Source organism: Arvicola amphibius, chromosome 9, assembly GCF_903992535.2.
Source record: "Arvicola amphibius chromosome 9, mArvAmp1.2, whole genome shotgun sequence".
Classification (NCBI taxonomy): Eukaryota; Metazoa; Chordata; class Mammalia; order Rodentia; family Cricetidae; genus Arvicola; species Arvicola amphibius.
In genome coordinates this window covers 61,084,875-61,097,713 of record NC_052055.2, presented here as the reverse complement: position 1 = coordinate 61,097,713, position 12,839 = coordinate 61,084,875, and the positions used below count along the sequence as shown (strand labels likewise).

General features: G+C 51.8%; 1 protein-coding gene across 1 annotated transcript; it reads left to right on the top strand.

Moving 5' to 3' along the window:
- Window positions 1-1,349: 1,349 nt before the first annotated feature.
- Window positions 1,350-12,298, top strand: Krt79 (keratin 79). Its single transcript, XM_038342095.1, has 9 exons — window positions 1,350-1,817; window positions 3,198-3,415; window positions 5,054-5,114; window positions 5,231-5,326; window positions 10,215-10,379; window positions 10,540-10,665; window positions 11,147-11,367; window positions 11,830-11,864; window positions 12,093-12,298. Exons 1-9 carry the CDS (start codon window positions 1,350-1,352, stop codon window positions 12,296-12,298), a joined length of 1,596 nt encoding a protein of 531 aa, XP_038198023.1.
- The last annotated feature ends 541 nt before the right edge of the window (window positions 12,299-12,839 follow it).

Below are 12,839 nucleotides of genomic sequence, written 5' to 3'. Positions count from 1 at the left end.
CTTGCCCAGTAAACACTGCCCATCCTTGCCTTAAGCCAGGCTCTGTCCTTTCTGGGTCCTCCTTACACCGAATGATGGAGGAGGTGAGGAGGGCGGGGCTCAAGGCACTCTTCCCCAGCCTGGGATCCCGTGCCAGAAGTCTCACCGGCGCTTGCAGCTCGGATTGTGCTTGGTTCTAGAAACCTGACTGGGAAGAGACTGGGAAATGATGTGAAGTGACGTTGTATGTCCCTGACCCCTGAACTGCGCGTGAGGACTACTGGTGGAGGGAAAGAGAAGGATGATGGGGTACAGCATAAGTCCCTTGGGGCTTCAGTTGTTCCAGAATGGCTGGTTCTTGTTGGAAGGCTCCACCAAGGAAGGGCTTAGGGGTGACCAGAGTTCCCTGCCCACTTCCCGTTCTGGGAAAGATAGCTGAGGTCCTAAGCCCCAACATTCTTCCTGAGGAGACCAGGCCTTTCTTTACTTTCTCCTTTATTTTTATTTTTTGGTTTTGAGACAGGGTCTCATGGAACCCAGATTGGCCTTGGACTTCTGATACTCATATCTTTGCCTCTGCAGTGCTGGGATTATAGGTGCACACCACCATGCCTGGTTTGATCTCAACAAAGCCTTTCAACCCACAGTGTGTGCCCCAGCTAGACCAATGGCTGGGCCGGGACTTCCTCTTGTCCTTGGATTCTCCTTGCCACACACAGGGTTTCAACCCAGCAGACACCTGCCAGTATAGACAGAAGAGCAGCTGCCCCGCCCCTACATTGTCACCTGTGCCCCCCACGCTGGACCTGCCAAGAGACAGGAGGCCGTGGGCTGGGAGGGTGGGACCGGAGCAGGCCTGGGCACTCTGTCTACAGCCCATTGCCCAATGCACCTTCTCTTGCCACCTGCACAGCCCTGGGCCCTGAGGGCCTTGGCTTACCACAGGGCCCTGGGACAAACCTCATAAAACAGAGCCCCATTGACAGCAGGCCGGGTAGGAGGAGACCAAGTCAGTCACTGGGTGGTGAGGGTAGCCGTGGGAGTCCTATCATCCTGTTCCAAGTGAGGAGAACCTGCGGGGGCCAGAGGTGGGGGCTGTCCTTCCCTCCCCAAATAGTCTCTACTTACAGGCAGCTCTCCAGTCCCGGTGATGGATGGGCGAGGCCCTCCCATTCATCAGTGAAAGGGGCTCCCCTCCAGGCCCACAAGGCCCCTCCCTCTCACCTGTGGTAATCACAGCAGGAGTGTGTAGAACCCAAGGCCAACCCAGCTGGGAAAAGATAAAAAGGCCCTTGGTGGCTCATCAGCTCACTGAGCTCGCTTGCTTGTCTGTTCCCTCCTCCTCCCAGCTTCCCCACTTGCTGTCAGTCATGCGGTCCTCTGTGTCCCGCCAGACTTACTCCACGAAAGGAGGCTTCAGCTCTAACTCAGCCAGCGGAGGGGGTGGAAGTCGCATGAAAACCAGCTACAGCTCAGTGACCATGTCCAGGAGTAGTGGCAGCGTCGGTGGGGTCCGCTCTTGCCCCGGCTCTGGTGGCTTTGGCAGCCGAAGCCTCTATAATTTGGGAGGCAAGGGCATCTCTGTCAGTGTGGCTGGTGGGGCCTCTTCTGGCCGGGCGCTAGGAGGTTTTGGCAGTGGGGCTTATATGGGCCTAGGGGCTGGCCGGCAGACATTTGGGCCGGTCTGTCCTCCTGGGGGGATCCAGGAAGTCACTGTCAACCAGAGTCTGCTGACACCTCTCAATGTGGAGATAGACCCCGAGATCCAGCGGGTGCGCACTCAGGAGCGCGAGCAGATCAAGACCCTCAACAACAAGTTTGCCTCCTTCATTGACAAGGTGGGTGGGGCAAACTGTATTTGTGTAGGGGGTGGGGGTAAGCTGAATCTCTAGTGGAGGGTGGTCAGGGCAAAGGGAATGTCATCCATGTGCACTAGGCAGGCAGGGTGCGGGAGGGCTGTGGTTTCTGCCTACCTGGGTTTGGGGTTGAATCTTGATGGCTGGGGTTTCTGCTGTGACAGTGCCTCAGGGGATGACGGGTCCAGCCCACCTGACTGTGTTGGATCAGCAGCAGCCTTACCTCATAATTCAAACACGTGTGGTCCTCAGTGTTCCTGCTAGGGAGGAGGTGGCCTTTAAAGACTGTGTCATTTTATAGCTGTGGGCAACCATGCACAGCTTAGCAATCCTATGAATTATGGCCTTGGGGTCCTGTTTGTCCTCTCCAGCTGGAGAAGTCTTGGGGTTGGTTACACTCAGATATGGGGGACAGGATGAACCCTCCATCACTTCTCCTCTTCTGGTTCCCTGTTCCAGCCAAGAAGCTCTGTTTGGGATGCACAGGGAAGAGGGTGGCTGCCACACAGTTTGACTGTGACACTCTGGGAGGACTCTGGTGCTACTGTCTAGCATTTCCTGCTCTGCTCTGTCAGCACTGTGTTCCCTGGCTCTGGGCCTAGGCACTGGGGCCATGGTGAAGGTGTGAGGTATAACTCATTGGCTCCATGATTTGAACTTTTAACACAGAAGGGCCCCATCCCCTACTCAAGTGTTACCCACAGGGTTCCATGCGGAGTCAAGGTAGGTGATTCTTTACATTTTTACCATATGTAAACTGAGGCTGAGAGGACCACACAGGTGCTTGCAAACAGATGTGACTGAAGTAGGCTGCAGAGCCCCAAAGTGCACCTGCTACAGAGCTCCCGGTCATGTGACTCGGCCTGGGCTGCTGTGGAGGTAGGACCTGCATAACAGAAGGTGAGGCAAGGGACGCCCACTTCTTGCCCTCTCCCCTGGTGACTTTTGGTTCTTCTGTGAGCCTCCGTGTGGGTGAATCTGGGTCCTCTAGAAGATCAGCCAGTGCTCTTAACTGCTGAGCCATCTCTCCAGTCCCATCTATCTCTCTGATGATTTTAACAGTCCACTTTGATGCAGGATCAGTCTCATAAACACTGACGTCATCCAGTTTTACTCAGGACAAGTGGGAAAGTGAGATAGAGAACCAAGTGCTTAGGTTCAGGTGACTAGCACACAGAACAGGAGCACAGGGGCCTGTGTTTGTTAATCCTTTCCTTCCCATCTGCTTGGACTGTCATTTGAGCAGGACTGCTCCCTCCCTGTGAGAAGTGGGTAATACTATGTTACCTCAATGATGCTGGTCCCCGTGTGCTGGACGCTGCTTCCCGGGTGCTGACCACCCATCTTCCTTTCCCTGGCCAGGTACGCTTCCTGGAGCAGCAGAACAAGGTGCTGGAGACCAAGTGGGCCCTGCTGCAGGAGCAGAGTCAGAATACAGGGGTCACCAGGAACCTGGAGCCCCTCTTTGAGACTTACCTGAGCAACCTGAGGAGGCAGCTGGATGCCAAGCAGAGCGAGCGTGGGAGGTTGGATATGGAGCTGAGGAACGTGCAAGACAATCTGGAGGACTTCAAGAACAAGTAAGAGCACACACACGCTTCCCCGGGGGACACACGTGACAGCTCACACACGCTCCCTGTGGACACACATGACAGCGTGGAAGAGATGTCACCGACCCACCCTATCCAGGGAGAGCTACCCCTGTGGGGGCATGGGCATTGTCTTGTTTGTTTATGATTTTTTTCATTTGTTTGTTTTGTTATTGCTACTACTACTACTATTATTTTTGTCTTTTTGAGACAGGGCCTCACCCAGGCTGACTTTGAACTCTTGGCTTTTCTCCTGCCTCAGTCTCAGGGACTACATGTGTGAGTCACCTCACTTAGTCTCATAGTTTTAAAGTCTTTTTCATAAGGCAGGGAGAATAGTGCCCTGAATCCCATACTCTCGTTATCCACACTCAGCTTAGCCAGTCTCATTTTGTCTCTCTTTTCCTAGCTCCTCCCTTTTTGTCTCCAAGCAGGTCTAGTGCTCTTGGAACTTTATTCATAAATATGTTTACTAGGTGTATGTGAGAGGTTGGTCAACCACCTCTCCTGAGTAAAGCCAAGAACCGACATGGGAAACCAGGGGCCTGGGGCAGTCAAGCACAAGCCTCGTGTTTATTACTACAGTCATAATAATTACTAGTTTACAGTTTGATAGAAAAGGCTCTTCCCAGCCCAGAAAGGTTATAGAAATTGCAACAATGCTATTTTCTTCAGAAAAACATCTGAGGTGCAGGGACACACCTTGACTATTCTCTAGCGACTGAGGAAAGCCACCGGAGCACCGTGTTCTTTCTCATGTTTGGTGGCATTCCAAACTCCCTTCTTGAGAAATCAACATCAGATGTTCCTATGCCTGTGTGATAAATTTCTTATACCCTCATAATCTTAATTCAAATCCAACAGGTATCTTTATATAGCTCATTTGCTTAACCAGATCTAACAAAACTTAGATACAACACCACAATCATATTTAAAATGTTCAGAGTACTATTTCCTCAGCCCCATGGAATACCTAGTCTGGAATTTTCAACTGCTCCATAAATATAAATTTAGAAAAATGAGGGTTTGAATTGAGATCCAAATGACCTTTCTACAACACGGTTGGCAATGCATATATTTATTACACTAAAGTGTATTTTAAGATAACTTTTCTCATGTAGAAGCAGACAGATCTCTGAGTTCAAGGTCAGTCTGGTCTACAGAGCAAGTTCCAGGACAGCCAGGGCTACACAGAGAAAAACTGTCTCAAAAACAACAAACAAACAAAACAACAAAAAATCTTTTCTTATAACTTTACATTGGCAATTTCTAAACCTTAGTCTCAGCAGAAGTGGTTGGGCAGGATTGATTGTTTCAAATGAAAGCATGTTGTTGAAAGTGGAGACAGAGGTTAACCACTGTTGGCACAGCTGTTCCATTTGGTAGAACCTCCAAGGGCTCAGGTCCAAAGGGATGGCAGTCCCACAGTGCTATAATATTGTGCAAATTCGGAGTCCCTTTCTTCAAATTGGGGAAGGAAGTGTTTAAACAAAGACATCACTCCAATGTCTTCACTGTCTGACCGCATTAAAGAACTGTCACTCATAGATGTTTCTGGGTGGTGGGAGTCAGGTGAGCCTAGAAAGACAGAACTGGACTGAGCTGGTCTGAGCCTTCCCTATATTACAGGTACGAGGATGAAATCAACAAGCGCACTGCCTTAGAGAATGAATTTGTGTTGCTAAAGAAGGTGTGTGGGGTGGCAAAGCGGGGGGAGGTGGTCCTTTGGCTGCGAGGGGTCGAGGTGGAGCTGCAGAGAATTAGAGTCCGGTTTGAGCTTTCTGCTTGCTCTCTACCTCTCCCCAGGATGTAGATGCTGCATATATGGGCAGAATGGATCTGCATGGCAAAGTGGACACCCTGACCCAGGAGATTGACTTCCTGCAGCATCTCTTTGAGATGGTGAGAAGATGAATGGACAGGCATGATTTATATACATTTGTGTATTACTGGAGAGTCCCATGGTGGTGTGAACTCACCAGTGTAACTAAATTGGTAAAAGTTTGGAGCCTACAGGATGGGGCAGGGCTTGGTGGCACAAGCCTTTAATCATAGCATTTGGAGGCAGAGGCAGATGGTGTGAATTTGAGGTCAGCCTGGTCTATGTAGATGTTATAGGCCAGCCAGGGTAACATAGAGAGATACTGTCTCAATAAAGAAAACAAAAGTTGGGAACCCACCCCTTTAATGAGTATTATGCCCCTACAGTAGATGTTTTCAACAGGGTTAGGCTCTGGGCCACCTTTGTGCATAATTATTTCAGTAGCTCTGTAACGTAAGTGCTATTGTTGTGCCAATTTGAGAACCAATGTTACTGTGGTACACAGTAGCTCATCCTTGGCCACAGAACTAGTCAGAGGCAGTGCCCTTGGCCCGATCAGTTTGTAATGGGGCAGGTGTTGGAGCAGCAGGGATGGGCAAACAAGACTGTGCTAGGGTTGGTGAGGTAGGGTAGTAGGTAATTCAGTAAATCCAGGACCAGACCCAGGAGAAAGGGAGCCTTGGAGACTGGGACCAGAGTGTTGGGCTTAGTGGGAATTCATTAGAGAAGCAGATGTTCCTAGCATCAGCAGGGACCTTACAGGTAACTTTCCATCCAGGGTAAAGGCCCCTTCTGTGCTGTCTGGACAGGGGTCATGGTGGCAGGGTGCTCTCTGCCTATGAGGTCAGGTGCTGCCCCATTGAGGGCTCTGTTAACAGGTGATTAGGGCCAGTGGTGGTGGCGCACGCCTTTAATCCCAGCACTCGGGAGGCAGAGGCAGGCAGATCTCTTAGTTTGAGGCCAGCCTGGTCTACAGAGCAAGTTCCTGGACAGCCAGGGCTATACAAACAAATCCTGTCTCACAAAACAAAACCAAACAAAACCGAAAAAGGTAGCTTGAATCTTGTGATGATGAAGAAACCCGAGGAATAAGTGAAGCCAGGAAGCAGGGTTCTCAGGAGACAGACAGGAAGGCACACAGACATCTAGTCAATGCACCCCAGCATCCTTTAGCCTGTGTGCTGTTTCAGATGCCACTTCATCCTTCGGGCTGTCTAGACAGTTTCTGGAGATTCTCACATGGATGTTTTCAAGAGTGATATGCACCTACTTTTCTCCAATAGTCAGACAGCTGATCAAAGTGTGTGTGTGTGTGTGTGTGCGCGCGCGCGCGCGCGCATGAACTGCTGGGAACGGAACAGGGCTAGGCAAGTGCTGTACCACTGAGTTCCTTGTTTTTCAAACAAGGCCTTGCTATACAATCCATCCTGGTCTGAAACTCACAGCAATCCTCCTGCCTCTCACACCCTGAGATTATAGGCATGATCTACCACACCTGGTGTTTATTGAAATTTTAAACAACATTCAAGAGCCGACTGTGGGTGTCTTCATCCAGCACTCCCTACCATAATCATTTGAGATAAGCTCTCTCACTGAGCCTGTACTTTACTGGTTGGTCAATGAGTCTTGGGCATCCACCTGTTTCCCTTTTCCCCAATGGTGTTACAAGGCACACACCAAGACGCCAAGTATTTTGCATAGTTGCTTGGATCTGAACTGATGCTTGCATAACAAACATGGACTGCTCGAGTGGTCTCCCCAGTCTCCTTTGTCTTACTTTTGGGATTTCTGGAAGGGTGATCAGACAGTGTCCACGGTAAGTAAACTTTTAGCTCTCTCCAGTAATACACTGTTGTGGGAAAGTGAAACCTACTTGGTTTTGTGTTTCCTCAGGCAATTCTTGGTGGCTCCAGGCCTCCTCCCATGTTTATAATTCCTTAATTTGCATCCTGTCGTCTTCCCTCTGAGGAGCAGGGCGTTTGTGATTGGGCTCTGTACCCTCATCACTGTTTCTATGGGATGGATCAGTGTTCATTTCCTTGGCCTTCTCCGTGGCCTCTTAGGATCTGCTGCTCGCCCCCCACAGACTGTGAGGTTGCCTATGTCAAAGCCTCTTTTACATGTCCCAACTCTATCTTGGGTTTCTCTTTCCAGTAGGAAGCCTGCTCTCTGTGATGGGACCGAGGCAGATGACACAGCAGCTGAGTTAGCTTTAGAGTCTTCTGAAGGCATTAGCATGGTGTCATTTCCTTTTTCTTGTATTCCCTGCCCTGCTGGGCTCTTCTGCTCACTTCCATCTGGTGAGCCAGGTGGAGCTCACCATAAAGGATTCTGGGAGTTTCCTTTGTCTTTGCTGGGATTCCCTGGTGGTCGCTCAGGAGTTAGGGCTTCCCTATCCACTCTTAGGCTCAATTGTCTGTTTTCAGTGATACAGGTTTGTCTTCGCTCTATCCAAAGCACAAGGCTGGCTCACCCAGTATCCTTTTCTCTTAACTTTGCCTTGATCACTTAAGAAGTATTTATGGGGTTCCTCCCACATAACAAGTAAGACAAAGTTCCTGCCCTTGGGGCCGGATTCTTAAATGAGGAAAATCCTGTTGGGACAGGCTCAAGATGTCAAGGCACACAGGAAGGCTGTGGTGGGGGCTCTTCTGGAGGGCAGGAAGGGAGGCCCTCGGAGGAGACGACACCTGCAATGAATCCTACGAAGAGCTGGGCTTCAGAAGCAGGCACAGGAAGGGCTCAGCTGGGCAGAGCCTTGGCATCAAAGGGCACGGTGTCTGGGGTGGCAGGAAGTTGGCAAGTTGGACATCAAGTAGGTGGGAGAATTAAGTGAAGATGTAGACGGGGAAGGTAGCTACGGACCATGCTAGGGGATCACTTCCTATCAAAGAGCCTTTTCATCCAGGGCTTCCTTTACAGCAAGAGGGGGACCAGACCAATGGTTCTTTTGCCAGTCACGGTGGTTAACCTGGCACTCAGGAGTCAATCCCTGCTCTGGTTTTGGCTATGTCAAATCTAAAGGAAACCTGGAGGGCAAGCTGGTTCTCACTGAAGGTCTCACTGGCATGAAGACAACTTTTGAGTCCCCTCTCTAGCTTAGGGGACATTTAAGGACACAGCTCTCCATAGTGACCCCACTTCTGCCTCTCTGGCTCCTTTGCCTGGACACCTCCACTGTCCTCCACCTTAGTCTCTGACGTCTGAGGAGACGCACGCTGTCCTTGCCTAGCGGCTCTTTCTGTTTATTTTCACTAGTTTGGCTTCATTGAGCACCTGGACCTTTCTCTCCGTGGTCTGCCATGACACCAGCGGACCACTGAGGCCACTATTGGGTGGGGGTTTCTGTCCTGTTGCCAGCAGACCACTGAGGCTACTTTGCGGTGGGGAGTTTCGACTCTGCTTGGGCCACATGCTGCTCTGTGGTGGCCTGAGGGTGGGGTTTGGGGTGCTGGAGCTGAGAGGTGATGCTGGCTATGTGTCCCAGAGTACAACAGGCACACAGGGCTGTGAGAAGTCAGCCGGTACAAGGGGAGGCCTTCGGGCCTTTACCCTTCAGAGGAATCTGAGCAGATGAGTGAACTTCCTGAGCGCCCACCATGGCTGTGTCTGATCTGAAACCTCACGGCCACTGTACGCCATGAAGACACACAGAGAGCACCAGGTTCTCTGACACTCAGTAACTTGTTACCCAGATGGTACACAGCAGGCCAGGAGTAGCTTCCCCCCAGCTCTGCCACTTCTCTTGCCCACAGTTTCAGCAACCCATTTCTCCCTACCCTTGTGCTTAGAGCACAGCCAACATCCCAAGCTGTCACTTAGATGTGGTTTTGGCCTCCATTTCCATCTCTTCCTCTCCCTTAGCTCTTTTCTTGGCCCGAGCCATCTCAGGTTCTGAGGCCAGGCTCCTCAGGGGCTAACAAGGGCTTTCCGTACTGCGTTTTGATGTCATCTCTCTGTGGAACTGAAAAAAGAACTGTCCCGAATTCTAATTCATCCTGCTTGCTGTGTGGCCAAGCTGGTGACCGAATCACATTGGCTGCTGAGGAAGGAAAGAGTGTTGTTGCCACTCTCTCTGTCTGCCACAGTCCCCTGGGTTGTGCGTGAGAGATGCCAGAGAGGCAGTGAGACTATGGAAGGCCTTTTCTTTCTTTTTTCATGACACAGATTCATACTGTAGCCTGGGCTGCTTGGAAACTCACTAGGTAGCCTAGGCTGGTTTCAAATTACAGAACTCCTTTGGCCAGGGACTCCAGAGTGCTGTGAGGGCTGGCAGGAGCCTCCATGCTCAGCAGGGGGTCTATGAGGAGGACTGGATGTGCAAAAGGTTTTTCAGCCAGAGCTGAGGGTAGTCTGGTAGCCAAGCTAACTCCAGGGAGCCGAGGGGCCACAGAGGCAGAGCTCTCTGGGAGCCAATGAAGTTGTGAGCCAGTGAACAGATCACAGACATTAAGGCATCTTTTAAAAAGGCGGTGACCATAAAAATGCAAGGACATCCTGTGAACATCGTTGCCTAGGGCAGTACCTGTCCGAAGCCATCAGGGCTTTGCCACTCCTGGTTTCAGTGTCACCCTCTTTCCCCGTGTACCTGGTACTCTGGTAGGGGATCTTTACTTCCAGGCCTCTCTCCTCCCTTATCGTCAGGGTCACCATGGATGGTGGAGCAGGTGGCTCTGAGCACGCTGCCTGCCCTGGGGGCACAGAAGTAGGCAGGGAGGCACAGGGCTGGAAGGGACACTCCCTTCATCCCCAAGCTGTCTCAGCAGGAGGCCTGTGGATCACCAGTCGGGATGAATGCCTATGCCATCCAGGAGAAGGATGCTCTTTTTTTTTTCAGTGGTAGAGTCTTTCTAGAGTGTCCTCTAGTGTCCTGTCCCTCTGAGACCATGCAAGGGACCTGCTCTCCATCCCTGGCTTCTGTCCAAGGCTTGGAGCAGGACTCTGGTGGCAGCTGCCCTGTTTCTTCAGGAGCTGAGCCAAGTGCAGACCCATGTGTCTGACACCAACGTGGTGCTGTCTATGGACAACAACCGCAGCCTGGACTTGGACAGCATCATTGCTGAGGTCAAAGCCCAGTATGAGCTGATTGCCCAGAAGAGCCGGGCTGAGGCTGAGTCCTGGTACCAGACCAAGGTGAGCAGAGAGCTAGCTTGGCTGTACAGGTGATGGTTGGACCTCCTCCCCTAAAGAAGCCTGGCCCACTGGGCTCTTGGAACTTTGGGATTTTCAGCAGAGGGTGGTCTCTGAGGCCACAGTTGCTCTTGATAATTACTGACACCTTTTTGCCTTCCAGTATGAGGAGCTTCAGGTGACAGCTGGGAAGCATGGGGACAGCCTTCGAGACACCAAAAACGAGATCGCAGAACTCACCCGTACTATCCAGAGACTGCAAGGTGAAGTGGACGCAACCAAGAAGCAGGTGGGTACCAAGTCAGCCTGGAAAACTCAAAGTCTGACCCATCAGTATCCACCTGCTCCTTCCAGGACGGAGCTGGACAAGTGACTGGGGTTCAGAAGGCAAAGGGACTTTCTGAAGGTCACAGAGTGTAGAAGTGCTAGAGCGTGTGGGTCTATCCCATCTCCAGGATGTCTGGGGCAGGGCAGAGAGTTCTTTGGTGGGGACTCTATGTAGTTATGGCCAGACAGTGTGACTTTTCTGTAGATAGAACAAGTCACTTGAATGGTTTTATTGTTCATTTTACTTCTTCCAAAGCCCAGGAGGATCTGCAGGAGGGATTGCCATTTCCTCAGTTCTTCTATTGTTTCCTTTTCAGTTACAATGTTTCCTTCTGTTTCTCCCAAGTTGTTTGGGTAGGGTGTAGGCCTCCTGGCTTGAGAGAAAAGGGATGAGTGGCACCCCCTGGAAGGTATTCCCAGTACCATTTTTTTCCTGTGGGCAGTGCCAGCAGCTGCAGACGGCCATCGCAGAAGCAGAGCAGCGTGGGGAGATGGCGCTCAAGGACGCTAAGAAGAAGCTTGGAGATCTAGACACAGCCCTGCACCAGGCCAAGGAGGACCTGGCCCGGCTGCTGCGTGACTACCAGTCTCTCATGAATGTCAAGTTGGCGCTGGATGTGGAGATCGCCACCTACCGCAAGCTGCTGGAGAGCGAGGAGAGCAGGTGGCAGCCCCTCTGCTCCTCTGTGCAGCTTGGGGAGATGGTGTCTGTGGGTGCTGCTCTAGGGTGACTCCTCAGCTTCCTCTTTTTCTGCTGTTCACTTTCTGAATCATTGAGCATCCATATCCTTTGGGGTGTGGCGGCTCAGTAACAAGGTTTGCTTGGCCAGGTCAGGCTCAACTCTTCCTTGGAAAGACAGAAGGCTCTGTCCTTAGATGCAGGGTACTGTTAGTATCCCTACAGGAAGTGGAGTGAGGGGAGGCTTCAAATCCTCCTGCAGAAAGGCCTTTAGGCTCTGTTGGGAGGCCTTGAGTCCTGGATTGTTGCATATTCCTGTTACTCACATCTCCGGGTCTTGTCCTCAGGCCCTGACACAGAGCTGGTTGCATGTAGAGGCAAGGGCTGATGGAAGGTTAAACATGGATTTCCAGACCTCTGATCACTCTGGCCTTTTGTTTCCCCTAGGATGTCTGGAGAGTGTCCCAGTGCTGTCAGTATCTGTAAGTATCTGCCATCTTCCCCGCCCCTCCCTGTCCCTCCCCGCCCCTCCCTACCCTTCCCGACCCAAGCCTCTAGTCCAGGTCCTCAGGGGCCCTCCTTGAAGAGTCAGTGCGAACTTACAGTGGTGTTGCCGCGTTACCCTGCTCGGGTTTTTTGGGGGGTTTCTGGGCTTCCCCTGCTCCTTCCTGGCTTGGCAGCTCTACTATGGCAGAGCCTTTGCCTTGCAGCGGTGACCGGCAACTCTACCTCCGTGGTCGCAGGCAGCGCAGCAGGCTTCGGGAGCGGCCTCTCTCTAGGAGGGGCTGGTGGGGCCAGCAAGGGCGGCTTCAGTGCTAACATGAGCTACGGCACTGCCAAGGGCGGGCAGGTCTCCGGGGGAACCTCCATCTTGCGGAAGACCACCACGGTCAAGACCTCTAGCAGGAGATATTAGCATCAAGGCTTTGCGGTGGTGCTGGACCATCGTCCTTGTGCTGGTCATGCCTTCTCAGGACTGGGGAGGCTGAGTATTCGTAGTGCGCAATTTACATACGATTTGCATTTGGGAAAGGGCTCAAACTTACTCAGATTTTATCCTTGGCGATGCAGTGGGATGGGAGGGAGGTTAGGGTTACCAGCTGGATGACTTGGGGGTGACCTGACATTTAGAGGAGGTAGGAAGTCCATTTCTACTCTCACCTTAGCAGATATGCTCTGAGTTCAGGGTAAGCTGGAGGAGGAGAGAAGAGGCAGGCGTGGTTCCCAGAGACCTCCAGCCTCCTCAGCTTCTCACCAGAACACCTTTGTCACCTCATTTCCCAGCCCCTGTCTGTGCCTATGGTGTATCTCAATAAACAGCAACTACAGCAAGCTGCTTGTGACTCCAGTCTATCTCCCTGGGGACTGGCCTGGCCATCTGGGCAGCATTTCCATCCCGGGTGCTGGCCTAGCACGGTCAGCGGATGCCTTCACTCCTGCCTTCAGACCAGCCAGGC